This window comes from Agelaius phoeniceus, chromosome 3 (genome assembly GCF_051311805.1).
Source record: "Agelaius phoeniceus isolate bAgePho1 chromosome 3, bAgePho1.hap1, whole genome shotgun sequence".
Classification (NCBI taxonomy): domain Eukaryota; kingdom Metazoa; phylum Chordata; class Aves; order Passeriformes; family Icteridae; genus Agelaius; species Agelaius phoeniceus.
In genome coordinates, this window is record NC_135267.1 from 3,834,493 (window position 1) to 3,855,351 (window position 20,859).

The 20,859-nt window shown below is 46.7% G+C and overlaps 1 protein-coding gene across 1 annotated transcript in view; it reads right to left on the reverse strand.

Moving 5' to 3' along the window:
• Window positions 1-724: 724 nt before the first annotated feature.
• XKR6 (XK related 6) overlaps window positions 725-20,859 on the reverse strand; it is a 177,086-nt gene continuing 156,951 nt past the window's right edge. Inside the window, exon 3 of the mRNA XM_054630642.2 lies at window positions 725-2,364. Within this exon, the coding sequence (XP_054486617.1) occupies window positions 1,400-2,364 (965 nt within the window). The 3' untranslated portion in view covers window positions 725-1,399. The remainder of the gene's footprint in view (window positions 2,365-20,859) is intronic.

Sequence of the window (20,859 nt, forward strand, 5' to 3'; positions counted from 1 at the left end):
CGTGAGTCAGTTTTACAGGTTATTACCGTTTGAAGAAGTTTTGTTGGTTGTTTTGTTGTTGTTTGTTTTTTATGTTTTTTTTGTGTTTTTTTTTAATCCCGACTTTTCATGTTTTGTTTTCCTTAAAAACAAAACAGAAACAAAACAGAAAATCAAAACCCAAAAATCCCCAAAATGGAACAAAGGATGCTTTACAATCACTTTAAGGCTCGCACTGAATGAGACATGACAGGTCTTACACGAGATTACAAATAATACATGTATGCCTTTCACAGCCTTAAAATGATACAGTAGGTCAAATTATTTTGCCAGTCACTGATCAAGTATTGTGCCTTTAAATTGACTCGCTTTTTGCTACCATGCTGAGTTTTATTATTACTGAAATAATTATTAGATATGCGGGAATGTACTTTCAGATCATGTTTTTTGGTTTATAATTTTGATTATTTCACATTTTCCAGAAATCAAGGTGGCAGGCCTTATTCTGGGCTCAGACTGTTGGTATTTGCTCCACTGGAGACAGTGGGGCTTTAGCACGAGCAGTTGTTGGGAACAAGATCAGATCCTGTATTTTCACTCTGATCTGGTACAATCCCACCTTTGTACAGGGTCCATTTCCACAAGGAAAACGGTCCCAGGATGGGGTCACCTTTATAACACGACTCGGTCAAGGCTTGGCCCAATGGTGTTATAAATTCCTTCCCAAATTATCTTACAGACCTGATTTTGTCTTTCAGCTGTTGGAAAAATCAAACTCCATTGGGGTTGTTTTGGCTTTGCTTTCTTATCTTTTCTTTCTTATCTTTAGACATTTGGAGGGTTTTTTTCTGCTAAATCCAATATGAGCAACAGGACTTTTTTTTTTTTCCATACATTTCTCTCTTTTTGTTGTTGTTAATTTTTTTTTTTTTTTTAATTTTAAGGTTTGCATTTCAGTTGGATGGTTGGTTTTTCTTTTGTTTTTTTTTTTTTTTCCTGGCATATAATCATCAAAGAGTTTTGCATGAGAAAGGTGACAGTACTTAATGAAACTCAGCACCTAAGGGCATAAGGCAGTTGTAGGTTTGTTTGTTTGTTTTTTTTTTTTATTTTTCAATCAGCACCAATCCCATAAATAATGTTCTACACTTGGTGTACGGTATAAAACTGATGTGGAGATGCCTCCTTCTCCACCTGTGAATCCTAGGTGTGGAAGTTGAAATACTGTTTCTTGTGTGTAAAAAACAAAAGAAAAGTTTTTCTTTTTGTTTTTACTTACAAAACATAGAGAATATCTTTTTTTTTTTATACATACAGCAACCAGAAAGAAAGCTTATCTGAAGGTTTGTGTTTGTTTCATGATCTGTGTTTACCGTAAACAAAAATAAGGTCCCCTCTTTTACTTTTGCTTTAAGGAGCTTTAAAGTGAAGATTCATATTGTAGCAACTCATATAAGAGAGGTCCATCTCTATACCTAATACCTACAGCTGTGGGGGTGACATATTGGAGGATGTTGATAGTTCTTCTTAACCTCCTGTCTACAAAATGAGCATCCCAGGCAGGATATCTTTTTCTTGGGATGTCAATCTTAATGAGAGGCCCCTCGGGGGGGTAGGGTCGCCCAGATGGAGTAGATGGTACCATTGCTCTCACCTGGAAAACGGGCAAGCAAGTGTCAGCTGTGAGTTCCTCCTGTTGCTCCGTGACCGCTCTGGTGGGCGTAGCCTGGGCCCCCCGGTACCCAGGGGTTTGGGGCGCCATGGGCTCAACATCGGGGGGCAAAGGAATGCCCCAGAGCAGCTCGGCGCAACAGGAGCTGGCAAAGATCTTAGCTCTTGGCCCCATGGGATGCAGCACACCATAATATAACAGCATCAAAGCTATCCCAGCAGCAAAGCTAAGAAAGACACAACACAGTGCTGGCACGGCATAGGAGTCAGTGGTGTCAGGATCTCTGTAAAAATACCAAAGGAGCGTCAAGGCAGCGTTCTCCGTCAGGACCACCGTGTAATACGCAAACATTCGGTATCGAGTCCGCCCTTCCTTGACATTAAACCAGCAGAAAATGTACACAATCCCTACCACCATGTTGAAGAGGATCTCCTCCCACTTAGACATGCAGAAATCTGTCCCACCATGGATGATCCAGAAAGCCATGGCACACCAATGGACCACTACAAAGATCCCAAAGTAGAGCTGGAAGATGGAAGCAAAGAGAGCAAAAGAAATAACTCGGGATGAGATGGTGAAGAGGCGCCAGAAGAGATGGATGAGGGCCCCTCTGTAGCTCATACTCTTCTTGTCGTCCCTAGAGTCCCGAAGAAGCTTGTGATAGGAGGCTAGCACCCAAGCCAGGGACATCAGGGAGGCCACAGAGGACACACCTGCCGGAAGACACACAGATCCACTGAGTTAGACAGGAGCTTTGGTGGAAAACATCATCTGCTCACTAAATTATTGCATCTGGGGCAGGCTCTGGAGCCTGAAGGTTCAACTCACGTCAGGTTGTCCTTACAGTCTGGAGGAGAGAAATACAGAGATATCAGTGTGGGAATTGGAAATGGTATTCAGGAGTTCTCTGACTCCTTGTCCTTATCTTCCTGAGCCACTGGATTGGGCACCCCACTCTGGCAGTTCCAGCAGGGAACAGCCTCTGTGCTCATCCTGACTGGATCCACATTTGAGAGTTTGAAATCCAGATCCCATCTAAATGCTGAAGGCCAAGTGTGAAAGTTACTTTCTTGGAGAGCAGAATCTCTCTTGGAATGCACCACGGCAAGAGCAGGACACCTGTATTCCCTGCAACTGCTTGGATTGTTTTTTATTCTAAAATAGTTTAATTTAAGCAACAATCCCATTGATTCTGCCTTACTCAGGAATCCCCATTTGCATTTGCCTTTCAGAAAAATGAGGTTTTTGTCCCATGCAGATAAATCCAGGGAGCATCAAGACTCATCAATACCCTTGAAAGAGTCCCAGAACAAAGGATCTGATCTCTCCAGCAAATCCCTGCCTTGTTTCTGGGATGGACCCAAGACCTCTGCTGGATGTAGCTCTTCTCCAGTCTGGTCTCCTTTCTGGAGAACAAATCCAAGTCACAGTCATGTCAGGGAGGGCACAGCCTGCACTGGGGTCACCTTCAGCTCCCAACACATCCTGCTGCACCCTGACATGGGGCAAAACACCCCATGATATTCCAAAGGGACCTGGTCTTATTCTCCATCCCAACACTTACACAATTTATTTCCTCCAGAAGATAAAATAGTGGCCCCACCACACTTGAGAGGCTTTTAAAAATATAATTCCATTGATTATCACAAGGGTAGATTGAATAACTCGTGGAGCAAAGCATCACAATAAAAATTAACTGAGAGATTCCTGGGAAAAGAAAGAGCTGCTGGCGTCTTATTCCTTTGCCCACACTGCTGCTCACTGGACAACTGTTCTGCAGGTGAGGAAGCAGATGATGGACCAAAATCCATATTTGGGAAGCTCAGTAATTTGGTAGCTATGGTTGGATGGGGCCTTAGCCAAAGATTTATCTGGGAGCATAACCTTTAAAGTCCAAAGGAAAAACTGCTAATGGTTCCAAGCAAACCAATGAGAAATGCCCCTTCATCTCTGATGTGTAACTGGGTGATAGATCCAGATCTTACTTGGCTTTTACTTCTTTAAGAAAATCCAAGGAACATCTTGTTGCAGCTGCCCAGAGTTAAAAAGGTAAAATGCCTGAAAAACCTAAATTTCTTCATCTCCTGTTTCCTTTTCTCTCTGCTCACAGGGGCTTGGCTTCCATGGGAATGCAAATAAGGTCCACTGACTCCTCAATCCTCACTCTGTAGAATTTATCTTGGTTTTGAGGAGCCCACCCCACCATGTAGCAGGGTTAGATTTCTCTCCTTCCAATCTATTTGTGTCTGGAGGAGAAATGATGGAGAAGAAGGCCAGGAAGGATGGCAGACTCCAACTCTTCCCTCGTTGGAATTCTCACAGCCTGCAAATTCCACCAAAACGACACCTTTTTATCAGCTCTCAGGTTTCCCTCTCAATCCCTTGTCTTTGGGGTCAAATGGACATTTGAATTTCAGACTGAACTTTAAAAAACAGCAAACAGCAAATCATTGAGAGCAGTGGCCTTTTCCAAGAGGGGAGCTTTAAGAAAATCACTATTTCCCCCGAGTTCTAAAGTCCTCACTAAGAAACACTTGCACATAGGACTTGGGGATTCCAGCCACAGACTCACAGAATAGTTGAAGTTGGAAGGAAGCCCTGGAGGTCATCCAATCACTCTGCCAAGGTAGGATCACCTGGAGCAGGTGGCACAGGAACACATCCAGGTGGGTTTGGAATGTCTCCAGAGAGGGAACTCCATGCTCTCCCTGGGCAGCTGTTCAGTGCTCTGCCACCCTCAGCATAAAGAAGTTCTTTCTCATGTTGAGGTGGAACTTGTGGGTTATTTTATGGCCACTGCTCCTCATCCTGTCACTGGGCACCTCTGCAAAGAGTCTGGCACCATCCTCTGACACCCCTTGGAGGTATTTATATGGATTATTGAGATCCTCTCTCAGTCTTCTCCAGACTGAACAGGCCCAGCTCCCTTAGTCTCTCCCCATAATGGATGAAAACTCCTAAATATGAACAGCCTCATACTCAAGCAGACGTAGATTAGATTCATTTTTCACCTACAAGATGAGTTACATTATTGGTAGACTTTATTAACAGTTTTGGAAGGATGAGTCATGCCACAAAGTTTTGTTATAAGTACTGTTTGTTGCATTACTTCTTGTCTATTCAGTTTAAAAACTTTCCATGATAAGCAGAGAAAAAAATATGTCACTTATTGCCTTATTTTAGTGCTGTTTTACTAGAAACTTGTACAGCATTAGCTGTACCTGTACAGGGAAACTCAAGCAACACCAACTCACAGGAGACAGATGTGTCAGCCTGGATTAAAAATGTTTCTATTGGGCTCATTTATTCCAGAAAAGAGAGAGGAATAAAATACACCCAAAACAATCCCCCAGTTTGCACATAAAGGCTTTACCTAATATTTTCAGGGCAGAACCCTCCACTAATCACAGCCCTTGCTGTAAATTGCTCAGAGTGCGTGCGTTGAGTCACTCGCATGGTACCAGGGCTGCTGACAGTCATCTGAACGTCTCCTCCAGCCAGCAGAGAGAGGCAGACACCCCCAGAAAGTGATTCAGCCTGTCCTGACATCCGTGTGTGGGACAGGGAGGGGTTGACTCATGCTCCCAAGGTGTCTGACTCCATCCCTTGCCAGGGGACGTGCGAGCACCAGCAGTCAGGCGGGATGAGCTCCCCCCCGTACAGAACAGCTCATTGTCTCTTCATCTGCACCGAGATCTGAGGGAGGCAATGAAGGATCTTTGGGCAGTCTGACATATTTTTGCTGTTGTTTAAAAGTTCACAAGCCTTGTGTTGAATGTGAATTTTGGCACCCTGGTGATGAGCAGGATCTGGACCTGCGTGTGAGGGGGGAGATCTGTAGGTGGACGTCAGCAGGAACTATCGAGTAATGTAAGGACTTTTACATCACTTGTACTTACTGCCACAGAAACTATTCCCTAGCTCTTTCACACAGACCTAAATGACACAGCACTTTTCTCATCTTGACCACAAGCTTCCCATTCCCAATTTTCCCTGTGACTTCTAGCCTGTGACATTTTCACACAATTTACAATTCTCACAGACTGTGGGATGAACTGTCCCTGTTTTTCCTCTCAACTTCTCCAGACCTTATTTCTAAACAACTTTAGAGATCTCTTCAATTATAACTAAAACAAACAGTCCTGAAAAGTTGGATCACATGAGCAGTCATTCTTTATTTTGATTCTGACTCTTGCACGTGGTAACTGATGCACCTTGGTGGAGCATGAGTAGGTTTCAACTCCCTTTCAATGTTTGTTTATCAAAGGGATGAGGTTGGGTAAACACTGAAATCACTTTGAAAAAAGCTCACTCCCACTCTTCCCACTCTGTTCCCAGCCTTGGGAGTGGAACATCCCCACCATGCACAACCACATCTCTGCAGGCATTCTCGAGCTCCTGTGGGGCTGGAAACCTTGGGGCTGCAGCTCTGGGATCTGTATTCCACCTGCCAACAACGAGTCAGACTGGCACAGACTGGGATTCTCTTCAAACCTCTCTGCCCTAGGAAGCCATGAGTGACACACAGGCCAAAGTCAGCACCATCAAGGAGTCAAGTCCCTGTGTCTTGAATGACACAGCACAAGAAATAATCCCCCAGATTCCTTTAGGGATGATCCCTGAAGTCCTGGCAGTGAGACGTCTGCTCACCTACATTCAGCATGAGGAGGCAGAGCTCTAGAATGTCCCATTTGACAGATGAAGCACCAAGATTTGAAGGATTTACCCAAGATCTCATATAAAATCCAAGCTAAAGCAGGGAGCAGTTCTCCTTCACATCACAGTGAGCTTGACAAGACATTTCAGACAGGATTCAGCTCCTGCTGTAGAGACTCACCCCAGGGTGTCCTTGGTTAAATGATGTCTGTTTGCTCAAAGAGGATCAAAGCTTAGTGCAACCATCACAGGTGGGAATCCAGCAACGTTTGAGATGCTTTAGGATATTCCAGACCACCATGTGGAGCTGGCAGATGTGACAAACTTGCATGCAGAGGACAAGAACATTTCTGAACTGGGAGCTGGGGTGAAGGAAGGCACTCAGGCCATTTCAAATGACACCAACTGAGACTCAAAAAAATTCTGCCTTTCTCAGAGGGGCTCACGATCCCTCTTCAATGATAAACACATGTGGCACAGAGGCTGTGCAACAGGAAATGGTGCAGAGAGATGAGAAAGCAGTGGGAAATAAGGCAGGTGTATAAAAGTTAAATTTCTGAGAATGTCAGGCCAAGTAATAGATTCTCTGAGAAACAAGAGCTGTTGCTTTGGATCATGAAAACCTGAGTGGACTTGAGTACAATGTAGACACTGATCTGATACCAGAGGAGAAGAGCCTGAACCACTCTGAGTTCAAGGGACACTGCAGAAGCTCACAGGAACTCCCTGAATTTCATCCTGGTTTAGTTTTCCTCCTCTGGTTCCTACTCATAGTCCAGAAAAAGAAAAGGTCATCTCAGATTTGTAAAAAGGCTCTTTGGGAAAAAAAACCCATCCACATGAAAGAATCAAAGCAATGATTCCCCTGAAATTGCCATTGCTGCTTTTAAAGCCTGGGAACAAAAACAGTGCAGGGAAAACCATCCCTGCCTATCTGGCATATTCCTGCTATGCAGGGTTTTACAACCACTCTAATGGAAAAAAATCACACACACACACACACACAAATGAATATTTAAAATGAACAATACACCTATTTTGGCCTTACTCAGTGCTGTCCAGCTGAGGAGAGAGGATTTTCACTAGGGGTAGGTACAGTTTTCATCACAAATCCAGCTGCAGGTCGTTGGCTGCCCATAATTTGGATGCAGCTGCTGTAGCACATTCCCTGAGTATTTCCTGTGGTGCCTGCCCCTTTAACGTTGAAAATGATGCCTGAACAGTGCTCTATTTCTTTTTTGACATTAATTCTCCTTAAGACTCCACTAAAACAAAATGGGAAGATACCAACATTTCTCCCGGGTGAGCGGGATGGCAAATATTGAGCATGACACGAAACCTTCCCTCAGCCCCTGTGCAGAGGCAGCTCTTGCTTAATGCCAAGTGCCACATTTCAGTTCATCCCAATCCCTCCCTGGCTGCTCAGGCCCCTGTGCTGTGAACCCTGTTATCCTGTTTTCCCCTTTGGGTGGCACGTTCCTCCCTGAAGCTCTGTAGGAGACGAGGAGCAGGCTTTCATTTTGATGCGCACAGAGTGAAAATGCATTTATACACAAAAGAGATCAAGGCAGATCCTGCTTTTGTAACAACAGGGCCTGAAAGTCACTCTCCCTCATTTTTTAATCTGATTTAATTTGTTTGTGTCAGAGTAAAAGGGGTCAGAATCAGACCCCAGGTCTGATTTTCATTGTTTCCTGATGGATTTTGATGCTTGATCTTTCTTAATTCTTTCCCATCCGAGGAGGGAATGACTTTTTTCTTTTCCCCTTTATTTTCCCTCTTTATTTGTCTCTTTAAACATGGAAAAAATATGGAACATTGTTAGTATATAAATAATAAAGGTCTGCACAGACCATTTTGCCTTTCATTTTCCTCACTGGATTTCAGGACACTTCCTTAAAGAGTTCCTCCAGTGTGCCACCAGTCCAGTATGGCAGATGGGAACTATTCCACCTATCGTGAGCATGATGCAAAAGTCTGACCCAGGAATGGCCTCCTCCCATTTATGTGACACCTCTGTGCTCTACTAAGAGCTGGAATTACCAGGGATGAAAATCCAGATCTTTACACTGGGGAGACTGGGAAGAGATATCACACCAGTGTCCTGCCCTTTGCTCTTTTCTCACAGAAAATATTTTGGTTTCATCAGGTGAGGGGTGAGTTTCACATCCTAGGAACCTGCTCCCTTCCTAGGGAGATCCTCTGGGGCCTTCCTCCAAGGAGTATCACATCCCATTCTCCAGCATCCAGCTCACCTGGACACAGCATCACCTTTCCATGAGAAACAGAAAACTGCTGATGACTGGCAAGGGCAGGAAACAAAGGTAACTCCTTTCAGGGACAGATTTCCAAGTAGGTCTGGATAACAAGAAAGTCTCCTACCACCAAATCCCACTGGAATCCCTCACAAGGCTTGTGCTGAGTTTCTGTACAGGATAGCCCATGTCCAAGCTGGTACAAGGAGAACTCTTCCACATTACACCAGAGGCACATCCACATTCCCAAACCTTTCTCCGTGAGAAAATCCATGCCAAGGCAACTCCACAAAAGCTCACTCACATGGAGAATTGCCCTCCTGCCCCTCAACAGTTAAAGTCTGGCTCATGTCCTGAAATTCTGCTTCCTAAACCCTTTTCCTTTTGCTAAATTAAGATGTCCTTGGTGACCCCAGAAAAGCTGAATCCCTCCTTAGTTCCTCCCCCAGCCCACGCCTCAGCACTGCCTTGAGGAAGCGTCCACGGGGTCACCAGGGATTGTGTTTCCAAAGGCCTTGCTTTCCTGCCCTTTCATCCTGCTGCCTCTCAGCTGTCCCCAGTGCCCCTTTTCCCTGCTGCAGGAAGGGGTGACCAGCCACACTCATCTGATCTGGGCTCTCATTATCTCAGCTGCTTCTGTCATGTCTCCTCCTATTCGTGTTCTCTGTGAACTCGGGCACTCCAAAGCAGCTCCAACCCTGCAGCCATCGAGTCTTGGATCTTCTCCTGGATGCAAGCCAGAGACTGATCCTGCTGTGGGAGGCACGAGCACCCCAGGCCAAGCAGAGATGGGATAATCCACCCTCTGTTTGGGATTGTCCTTGAATAACCTCAGTGAAGTGTCAGTCTCCTGTTCAAAATGATGGCCCACCACATCAGGATTGGCAAAGCTTCCCCACTGTTCTAAAACCCTCTGGATGAAGATGCCCTGTCCATCACGTGCCTCAGTGTTTATTTCACCCCAGGACTGCTGTCTGAGACCTGGGATGAGCTGTCTGGAAATGCCTCTGTCTCTCCATTGACTCTTCCTGGTGAATCATGGAATGGTTTGAGAGGGAAGGGTCCTTAAAGCTCATCTCATTCCAACCCCCTGCCATGGGTACAGACACCTTTCACTCTCCCAGGTGGCTCAACCTGGCCCTGAACACTCCCAGGGATGGGGGTCAAACTGAAATAACCAAAGAGGGACATGGTAAGATGAATAGTAGGCTACAGAGGTTTGACATCCAGCAGCTCCCCACAAGAGCTTATGGGGGAACACTGAGTCTCAGTGAGGGGAAGAAAGGAGAAAGGAGGATTGCTGAAACCTGTTCCTGGCTCCAGAATGAGCAGAACAGCCCACAGTGGCTCCTGCAGAGCAGAAGCTGACAGACCCAACATGATCTGGGCATATTCAAGTGACACAACACAATGAATTTACACCACTGAAGACCAAGCAGGAAAAACAAACCCCCAACACCTTCCTGATGTGAGAAAGGTGCGATGGTCAGCCAGAGCACATCCTAGAACAGCCAGACAGAGTTACCAACATCCTCAAGGGGCAGGAGAAAGACAACATCCTTCTGTTACATTACTGAGAAGAAGGCTGGTCTCCAACAGGCCTGGTGTACACAGCCCTCATCAGCATGAAAATTCACTTTTTGCTTTCCATGACAGCCCTGCCCCTTTCCCAGGCTGCTGATTGCAAGTATCCCAGGTTTAGCCTATTTATGTAGGGAAAGAAGCTGCTGACACCTGTTCCAGATCTGGAACATTTCTGGCAGCAACTGGGGCAAATCTCAGTCCCTGTATAAGCAGAGGTCCACAAACAAGCCTCAACTCACTTGGCTAACGGGGGCCTTTGATCCTGTGTGGTAAATTTTCACACATAAAAACCAGCAGAGAGGAGAAGGACCCATGGGAAGAGAACCTGGTGGTGGTATCTGAACCCCGAATGAGAAACAGGATTATTTGTAGACCCTGAGCCCAGCTGGCAGAATCTGCCATGCCCATCTTGTTAAAATCCCTCAGGAGCTGTGTCCAATCTGCCCAATGGGAATGGTTCCTGGACTATGTGAATTTGTTTTCTCATGCCTGGGAAAGCTTTGGGAAAGGGCTGGCAGGCAAAACTCTACCAGAGACCAATTTAGCACAAACACCTGAGCGCCAGTGCTTGGGCTCCAACACTGTTTGTGTTACAGGTATAGAGAAAATCTGATCACAGTCCTCTGTTTATCACAACCATGGTCATATAATCCTTTTCATCATGTTAAAAATAACGTGGAAGACCTTTGGCTCAGCTCCTCAATGCCTGGAGATAAAGTTTCTCATATTATCAGATTTTCCAGGCTGGGCAGAGTAAATTAGTCCAGGTGGCTGCTGTGTCTGGACAGCTCTGGGGAGCCCAGGCATGGCAGGTAGAGCTTAGGTAAAGTGTAATACAGATGTGGGGACAGCTTTCTTCCAGAAAAATGTTATTTTAGCTGGACAGGGTAATCTTTCCAGGAATCTGGTGTCAGCTATGCTCCCAAAATTATGCCCGAGGAAAATGTCAGTGTGAGTCCAATGCTAGAGACAAATCCAGCCTCTTCTGCAACAGCTCCACACAGCCACCAGAGACTCTGATGGGACTCTAATGGTAGAATTCAAAGAAATGACAACACACAAACTCACTTTTTAAGGGGAAAAATACATGGCATATGTCTAAGAAATCCATTCAGGAATTTGGGAGTGAGTTTGGTGATTTGGCTCAGTCCTAAAGAAGCTGGAGGCAATCAGGGGACAGAGAGACACACACAGTCTTACTTTTGGAGTTCCTGTTGGTGTGGCATAAATGATATAAAAGTATTTATAATACAACACTGTTTAGTTCAAAATGGTTATTCCACTTTGAACCTTCCCCTAAATGTTAAGAAAATGAAATGGAAACGATTTACTGTTTTCCTTTCAGCAAAAGCAGATTTTTTTTTTCTCACTGAAAGAACCCCCACATCATCAGATGCTCCTTTGAGGGTGTTAATGAAGAACAGTTCTTTCCTTTGTGATTTTTGGAATCAGAATTCTTATTAATCCTGCTGATGGTGTTCTCAGTGTCAGTGTGGGGCTGCATGGATGGCGTTTCCAATTAGAAGAGCTGCTGCTGTCACATAAATTTGTGTTGATGAGGACCAGTAACGCACATTGCAGCAAGGACCCAAATGCCAAAATCTCTCAGGGATCTTCCCACCATGCCCAAGTTCCCAGTGCATCCTCCAGAGATCATGAATCCCACAGATCCCTGAATCTCAGGTGGGCAGGGATGGCACTGCAGCTGATAGAGACACTCAGAACCAACAACCACGTGCATCCCTGTCTTCTAATGAGCCACAGACACAAAGGAGAGATGGTCTGCCCTGAGCTTGGTCTAAATCCCTCCAGGCACCAATCACCTGGGTTAATTCTGCATTAGAAATGTGCTGGGAAAGCAGCAGCCAGGATTTCCCGGGCGCAGATTAGCTTGTTTGGAAATAGAGCATGAGAACTGCTCTTCGTGTCTATTTTTGTCAAAAGCTGCATGGATTGCCACTCTTTTCAGGCCGAGGTGCCCTCTGCACAGCCATCACTGTAATTATAAAGACTTTTGAGTTAAATCCATGTTAATCTGAAGCCTTTAAGTGCTGTCTCAGAATGACACTGAAGAAGAACCCCACCTGAGCCCCTAAAAGTGAACAGCCGCAGACGAGAGGATGTGAAGCTCCTCGAGAGACCCCAAGAGGTTTCATTGGAAATGCCCCACCAGGATGCTCTGACAACACCTCCAGCAAGGACAGGATTTAACTCTGTGCAAACAGAGCAAAATCCCTCTTTGTAGGGAGTGTTAGAAGGCAGGGGAATCACACAAACCTGGCTCAACCTGACAGGAGCACAACCATCTCTAGAAACTTCCGATGCTATTTCTTGTTGAGAACATAGTTTTTGTCCCTTTGCTAATTAAAATTGTCTTTCTAGAGCAACAGGTACAAAAACCCCACCACTAACATGGGTACTTCAACTGGAAAGAATAAGATGGCAAAATCCAAAAGGGGTTATTCTTAGAGGAAAAAATCACATTTCACATTCAACAGCTGCTTGTTTGTGAAGGGCACTTTAGTTACAACTTCTAGTGGCCAATTGTTTGTTAAGATTTTTCGAGTGTACCAAATCCAGCAGAGCTGCTTTCAGTCTGAATCCTCAAAAATATCAGAAGGAGCCTCCTACACTGAGATTTTTCAGACCTAATTATATTTGAACTCTACTGTTAGGAACCCTTCAGAAGGGAAACACACCTAAAGGAACCACTGGCATGCGCTGAAATGGTGAAAAAAAACCCCAAACAAACTGTTTTGCTAAAAAAAACAACACATGGCTCCATTTAGCATAAAATCTTTTCCGAACCATTTCTATGAGTAGGGATGGTTGGCATGAAACAGCAGGACTCCACAAACATGTACAATATATGTGCATTTCAACATTGCAATCTGACATCTGTTACAGCACCCCTAGCCTGTCACTCCTTTTTTTTTTTATTTCTGTTTTAATTCAGATGAGGACTGCAGACATTGGGAAAGATGAAAAACTGCCTACCACAAGTTGAAAGGATGCTGTAATCCTACAAGTGGGGGCTAAAATAGTCTGAAAAAGAGGGGAGCAGCACCTCAGTGCTGGATAGGAAAGCCCAAGGAGTTCCACTGTCTGCTTTGGAGAGCGACCACGAGGATCCCTTTTTCCTTAGCACAGATCTGGGGCAGCTTTGGACCCTGCACCCAGAAATCAGCAACTAAGCCAAGCCTAATTCTGTTGACTGCTAAGTTCTGTCCCAGCCTTCAAAACAGGGCAGCCCAGAGTGCTTGGTGGGAATTGTTCTTGCCATCACCTGAGCCAAGCATGGGAATTGTTTGGGTTGGTGTTGGCTGCCAGGAGCTAAAAATGTGCCAAGGGCTGATAATTGAAGCAGAGGATGAACAAGATCTGGTGGCTGTGCTCATGTTCTGATGTGTTTTGGTTTATCAGCAGGGATGAAACCCAACAGACTTGTCCCAGGACTGGGAAAGCAACATCTCCTGCCAGGGTTTCGTGAGGGAACTTCCTGCTGAAAACAGTTCCCACAGGCTGTTCCTTGGAGATGAGACAACATCAAGGCAATGCTCCCAAGGGTCTGTGACAACACCAAACAGGGACCCTGCAAACCTCCTCTGGTAGGTGGCTGGGCCTGGATGCAGCATACCTGCAGGCAATTAGGGAAATAACTTCATCCCAGCTCTGGGAATGATTTTGGCCTGATGGAAAAGAGGAAGGGACCCAATTTGGATCACACTCAGTGGCCAAAGAAAGAGGGATCTACCCAGAGATGTGTCAGCAGTGCACACTTTGTAACCTTGTGGTTTATAAACCTCTGATGTTGTGTAGCGGGCCTTTGGTGGAAATGCCTCAGCATAATCCCAGCTGAGGGGACTGGTCTCTGGAAAAGAAGGAGCCTCTCAGCATTCCTGGAGGGTACACAGGGCTGACATCCATGAGGCAAGTCTGGCAGGGCGTTCCTGTGAGGGGGAGTGACAAAGTGGCAAAAACGGGTGTGGTGCAGCTGGTGCTGTCTCACAGTGGGGTACTGAAGGCACCAGGGACACTGATTTCCAAGGATAACAGCAGGAAACTCTTTCTCCCTCTGCCTCCCACAGTTTTTACACTCTGCAAAGACCTATGTGACAGGTAGCAGGTCACAAACGTGTTGTGTCCAAGTTCTCCAAGGGCCTGGAGTGACAGGACAAGGGGGAATGGCTTCAGATGGAGAGAGAGAAGGTTTGGGTTGGATATTGGGAAGGAATCCTTATTGTGAGGGCCGGGAGGCCCTGGCACAGGTGGTCCAGAGAATTTTAGATGCCCCTGGATCCCTGGAAGTGTCCAAGGCCAGGCTGGATGGGGCTTGGAGCAGCCTGGGATGGTGGGAGCTGTCTGTGCCCGTGTCCTTCACACATTAAGTCATGCTCATCCTGGCTTATCTCCTGGGTCTTTTTGTCTTTTGCAAACATTTTTGGGACCTTGATGTACATCAGACAGGGGCTCCTGTGCCTGGTGGCTGTCCCCCCTCAGTGACCGTCTCTGTGAAGACGTGGATGTTCTGAGGGCATTGAGAGCATGAGGTTGGTCAAATGCCAGTTGGGACAAAAGGAATTTCAGGAGATTTCTACTGACTCAGTAATTTTTCCCAGACTCAGAACTGTCACCCCAAGCTAATAATTAAAAAACAATTAATAGTTTCTGAAGTGAGACAATTCTTTCCTTCAAAACTTAACGATTTTGAGTTGCATCAACCTGAACTGCTCCACCTCCATCAGGGGTAGAAGCACAGAGTAGTCCCTGCCCACCAGGGCATCTTTCTCATGTTTTTTTGCACATCCCAGAACCTGTGTGGCATCTTTTCCACGTTTTCCTGCACATCCCAGAGCCTATGTGCTCCCTGTTCATCCATGCTCTCCTAGATGCCTGACAAGAATCCCGCACTAGAGCAACCTGAAGCTAAAAAGTATTGTATTTCACTTACCAACAGCCGTTTTTTCTATGCTCTTATCCCAAACCTCCCAGAAAGCCTGCAGCATGGAGTCACCCAAAAAAGTCTGAATTTCCTGCCTGGAATCTGCTTGACAAGAACCCAAACTTCTCTCCATGCCTTGGTTTCCTGGCTGGCCCCCAGCTCCTGGGAACAGCATGAGCTAATGCTGTTGTAGTGCTCTGATGATGTAACCCCTTCCCAGTGATTACCACAGTCTGACAAAGCCTAAAATTGGCAGCACTGGCCCCCTGCCAGCTCTGTCCCGTGAATGGTGACTCATCTTTCCTGGCTGTGCCGTGTCCTGTGTGTGACGGCGACACGTGGTACGGAACAGACGGGGTTTTATCAGCACTCCAAAAATAAGAGCCAGAGACATGGCAAGGTGGTGGACAGAGAAGCTGCAGGTGGGGATGGGTGAAGGGATGACATCTCTCTTTGGGCTGGCTCCAAATCCCCTTGGAAAAAGAAAAAATAGCTGTCCCTGGCTCTGAAGGCTCCTGGATCCCACCGCACCGGGACAATACGGCTGATGATGGGACAAGCTGTCCCATGCCAGTGTGCCTCAGGCTTGGCCTGCTCTCAGCATGCCAGAGCAAGGCGTCCTCAGTGCCACTGCCAACTGTGGAGATGGCTTTTTGATGCTGCTGGGAATTGGCCAGGCACCAGAGGCTCCTTTCCAGCAGGGCACCAAATTGCTCCCTGTCATCCGGCTTTGGTGGGAAGGAGGGGAAGGCAGGAACAGAGCCATATGCCCCAGTCTGGCAGAGCACTGGAGTCATATGAGTGGCCTCCCAGGCGAGCTGCTTATGAGTTCAGAGCTATCTGGGCCTCCTTGGGCTGCTGGTGAACATTTAAAGGGAAACTGTGGTGGAGTCAGGACAAATTTTCAGGGCAGATCATCCCAGATCCTCCAGGCCCAGAAAGCACATCCCTTTCCCACATGGCAATGAGCAACTGCTTTTGTCCTTGTGCTTCTTCTGTCACAGGAAACCAGGCCTGGGTGATGGAGACATCTCCCCCTTTTTTTAATCCCCAAGGAATGACATGAGAAAAAAGGAAAAAAGAAAATCTGCCTTTGGGCAAAGTTGTAGCATCTTTTTCCTCATGATCTGTCCCAGAACCTGAGCCAAAACTCAGCTTGTGGCTCTGGTAGATCTTGTCCCCACTCCATCTCCTGTTACTGAGGACTTTATAAGGCAAAGACTTCTTTAGTTATACAGTGAAGTTCTCTTGGTGTATCTCAGGAAAAATGCACCAGTCAGGAAGAAGATTTTTGCTTTGCAGAAACAGGAATTTCCCCCACAGAATCTGCAGATGCCATGTTGAATTTTGCACTGATCCCCACAGGATCTGGTGCCTGTGTAGAACAAACCCTGGTTTATTTATGAGGTTATGGGGCTCTTCATAAATGGGGACAATTTTGTGTTGTGAGGTCACAGAGATTGGGTTTGGGGGTTTGATTCCTGTTTGAACATTGTTGGACACACCTGTTTGGCCCAGGCCAGCATGAAGGGTCTTACACTAACTTTGAGTGCTCCTTCAAGTGGTGAAAAGGATGAAATTTCAAATCTCATGAGCTTTTTTTTCACTTTCACTGGAGCCCTGTGGATTTTAGTCTCCTCAGTTATATTCAGGCCAGTGTGGATGTCACTTGAAACTCACATTTTTGAACACCTACAGGCTGAAGGTCCCTTTCTAACTCAGTTGACCAGATGAGTCTTCTAAACTAAGTGACAGGGAAAATTATCTTTAGTTTGCTCCTGCAAAAAGGAATCATAAATGATTATAGACAGTCCCCAGACATGGCACAGATGAGGGAGAACATGAATAAAAAAAAATAGGACTTCACTTTGGGAGGAACCAGATGATTTGCAAACTCCACCAAGACAGCTCTGCAGCCAGCACACATCTGTAACTGAGATGTCTGAAATCCATTTTAATGCCTAATTTGTATGACTCTGCTTAAATAAAATGTCCTCCCAAACCCCTAAGTTAATGTTGCTTTCTCTTAAATACATGAGCAGCTTCAGCCTACTTTTGAGGGCTGTGGAGAGTGCAAACACCTCCCAAAATCCCAGAGACTCCAGCAGGACTTTGCAGAAGGAAGGCTTATGATGCTAATCTCTCCCAGATGAACTGTAGGGTTATAGAGGAGATGGACCCAGCATCTGTGGAGAGATGTGGCTTTTTTTGGAGGGAAAGACCCTGTGCTGAAAACTGCAGCCTCATACAGGCAGAAATCTTTGTGTAAAGAACTCGTGACATGAGTGGAAGGACGTTGGTGCTTCAGCTAAATCTCATTAAGCTTTAAAGAAGCCACGTAAAAAAATAATAAAAAAAAATTAAGTGGAAGCAAACCTCTTTAAGAGGAGATTTATGCCAGAAAACCTGGAATCCCTCTCACCTCCCTGTCTGCCTAGAGGTTGGGTGTCTCCTTTAAGCTGGTTTGATCTGCTCCTTCCCACTTGGCACGGAGGAAGCAGCACCTGTGTGGGGTGAAGGGGTTAAGGATGGTTTGTTCTGCAAGGAGTGAGGTGGATTATCTGCTGGGAGTGATTATGGAATGAGGATCTGGGTTGCTGAGCTTTTTCTGTTGTTAATGCTACGTTTTTCCCTGCAAATAGGTGATTTAAATCATGGGAAGTCCTCTGGCCATTTTTCCCCAGGAGTCTGAGAGATGGACACCCTTTTACCTTCTCCTAAACCTCAGACACAGTTAGGGTGACTGAGGGACAATGCTGCATCATCTCCAGCATCCCCTTCCCCTCCTTCAGCCTGACCCCAGTGATAGGTATAAATGCATCAGATTCCCTGGAGAAAGGGGCTGCTGCTGGTTGAGCATCTCATCCCACCTCCTTCAGCTGCTTTGGGCATGAGCTGTTCCCGTGTTGGATCCATCCTTATTCCCTCACCTTCTCTTGACTCTGTTTTGGGCCCACCCAGCTGTGGTAGTAGCAGATAAATCTTCCACAGAGGCTGCCTACCAACACCAGCTCCTTCCGCATGGATATTCAGCAGCTGATGTTCCATTTGCTCCATCAACCAAAGAATTCCAGCTCAGGCTCTCAACATTCACCTTCCACTGCTCACCTGATGGAGCTCACAGAGTTCTCACCTCTTTTCTCTCTGTGCTCATTTCTGTTGTTCCTCAGACAAGGGCAGCTAAGCTGGGATCTGCTCTGCCTCGTGCTGGGGATATGATGAAGGAATGAATCCTGACTCTCATGAAATCCCAGCTTGAGTCTTGTCCCAAGCTTTAGTGAGGCTGGGTCTTGACCTCAAATTCCAGCTCCAACACTGCTGCTGCTGGACATTCTCACTTTTGGGTGAAGCTTCTCCATTCTTTGAGTGCTGAAGGAACAACAGACACAGGTCCCACCCAACCCTCTCACACAGGTACCTCTCATGGGCAAATAGTTCTTGCAAGGCATGATGAGGTTTTCTTTCTTTCTTTCACCCACCCAACAGATTGAAACCCAGGAAATTAAGCATTATCCTGGTTGTATCACTTCCTACTCATCCTTCCAAGATCAGCCCTTTCTACCACCATGCTGTGTGGCAGAAATGCTTTGGAGGAGATGCTCTGGATGTGAGTAAAGACCCCCAATGTGTTCAGTCTTCTTTCCTCAACAGCTCTCTTCACCCAGGACTTAGAAGACAACAACAAAACCTGCTGACAGCCATTCCAATGACTCCCTTTCTAAAGCTCCTTAAATAGAAGTTGTCTGGGGAGAAGTGAAGCCTGGGTTTGGCATTACAATCCAAAGAGCAGGGAGGGCTGGGGCTTGGAAGAGGGATGTATGCCACAGCAAATGGTGAACTGACCTTGTCTGGCACTAGATGAATCCATAGGAGTCTGTGGGGGATGTATGGAAGCAGCTGGAGTCTGGACACATCAGCAGGGGCTGTACCTGGGCTTTTAAGCCCTTCCCTGGGCTGTTTTTCCATTCCTCAGGGATGCAGCTGATGCTGTCCCTGTTTAAAGGCAGAACTGGTCCCTTCCTGTGACGAGCCACGCTCCCACAGACTCGATGAGCCAGGAGAGACTCGATTTGATTTTTAAACACACTGCCTTCCTAACAGCATCCGTCTCCCTTTGCTTTTCGCCTGCTGGAAGTGAAAGTCTTTGATGCTCCCTTTCACAACGGTTCCTCTCAGCATTTAATTTGCTTTTATATAATTATGGACCAGCCACGAGGAGGAGAAGGAGAATAAGAAGGAGAAGGAGGAGGAGGAGGTGGAAGAGAGAAGCACTGAGCGGGCATGGAGGAGCTCTAGGAAACCTTGCACCGGAGGAGTCAAGGAGCGCTGAGCAAGCTCCGCTGCTCTCATCCATCAGCGCCCGCATCCCTGGCACGGGCGGGGAGGGAGGCAGGGAGAGGATGCACTGGGGACCTGGTGAGCTCGGCTGCTGGAGCGTGGCGAGCAAAGAGCCCTCCAGGGCTCGGGGAGGCAGGCGGGGACGTGCGCTGCCTTGGAAGAGAGCACTGCCTTGGAAGAGAGAGCGCAGCCGGCTCGGCGCGCTGGAGGAGCGGAGGAACTGCAAAGCCCAGGAAGGGAGGGGAGGGGGATGCTGGAAAAAAAAAAAATGATGCAGCTCGTTCAGTGGATTAGGCAGCCGTGCCTGGAAGTGGCAAAGTGGAAGAGCCGCGGATTTGAAAGCCTGGAGGGATTATTCTCCCACGTTGTCTGACTCGCGGCACAACAGAGGCCAACAAACTTCACCCGGCGCTTTCTGCGGCCAGCCCAGCAATCTGCAGAACGCCCTGGCAAACCTCCTGGGCTGTGATTTCTGCATTTTCAGTCGGGTTAATAACATTGGAAGCAGCAGGAAAAAGGGGGCTGGCAAATGTGAGGCATTCTAGCAGGAGTTGTAGAAAGGCATATTCATCATGTCAGCACTTTGGAGGCCTGGAGAGCTCGCGATGAGAGGTTTCAAGAAAAGACTGCATAAATAGGAGGAGGGAAGCTTCTATAAACAACTGTGATGGACATGCTGGCAATACAGGGGAAAGGGAGAGTGGCTGGCCTTCCTTGATGCTGTAGATAGTGGTGACCTTGGCAAAACCAGCAAAATTTAACCCCAAAGGAAATTCCAAGTTCAGTTCCCACCTCAGCTCCAAAATCTCCCCAGAAATGACAGGCCCCAACCAGGCTGTCTTTGGGAAGCTGAGTGTCACCCGTGGTGCACGAACTGAACAGGGGCTGAATAAGCAAGCAGCTCCACTGTTGGTCCTTGGAAAGGATGGTTGTACTCAGGCTGGTCACCCCCAAGCTGCCAGCATGGCCAAGGGCTGGGAGAGCCACTCATGCCAGGGCTGGGACAGAGCCATGTCCCTCTCAGCTGGGACAGATGCCCCATGCTCAGCTCATCACAGTGGTGGACACTGTGGCAGGAACCAGAATTGGCAAAATATTCCCTATGGAGGCTTCCAAGCCTCATCTCATCATTTAATTGCCTTTCCAACTAAACCTTCACAACATCCTTGTCCCTACACAATCCCCTCCACTGCCTTCCCCTTCTCTTTTCCTGGGCTTGGTGAGAACCATGGTACCAATGATAAGACCTTAACTCCTGGGCACTCATCAGAAAAGGCCCTACAGCATTTAGCTGTTGAAACCCCCCTTTTTTTACACTTAACACCATCAGAGCATTGCATAGGCATTGAACCATTTATCCTCACAACACAAACTCAAATCTGGCCAGTTTTATCACCCTGCTTATATAAGGAGGGAAACTGAGGCAGGGAATG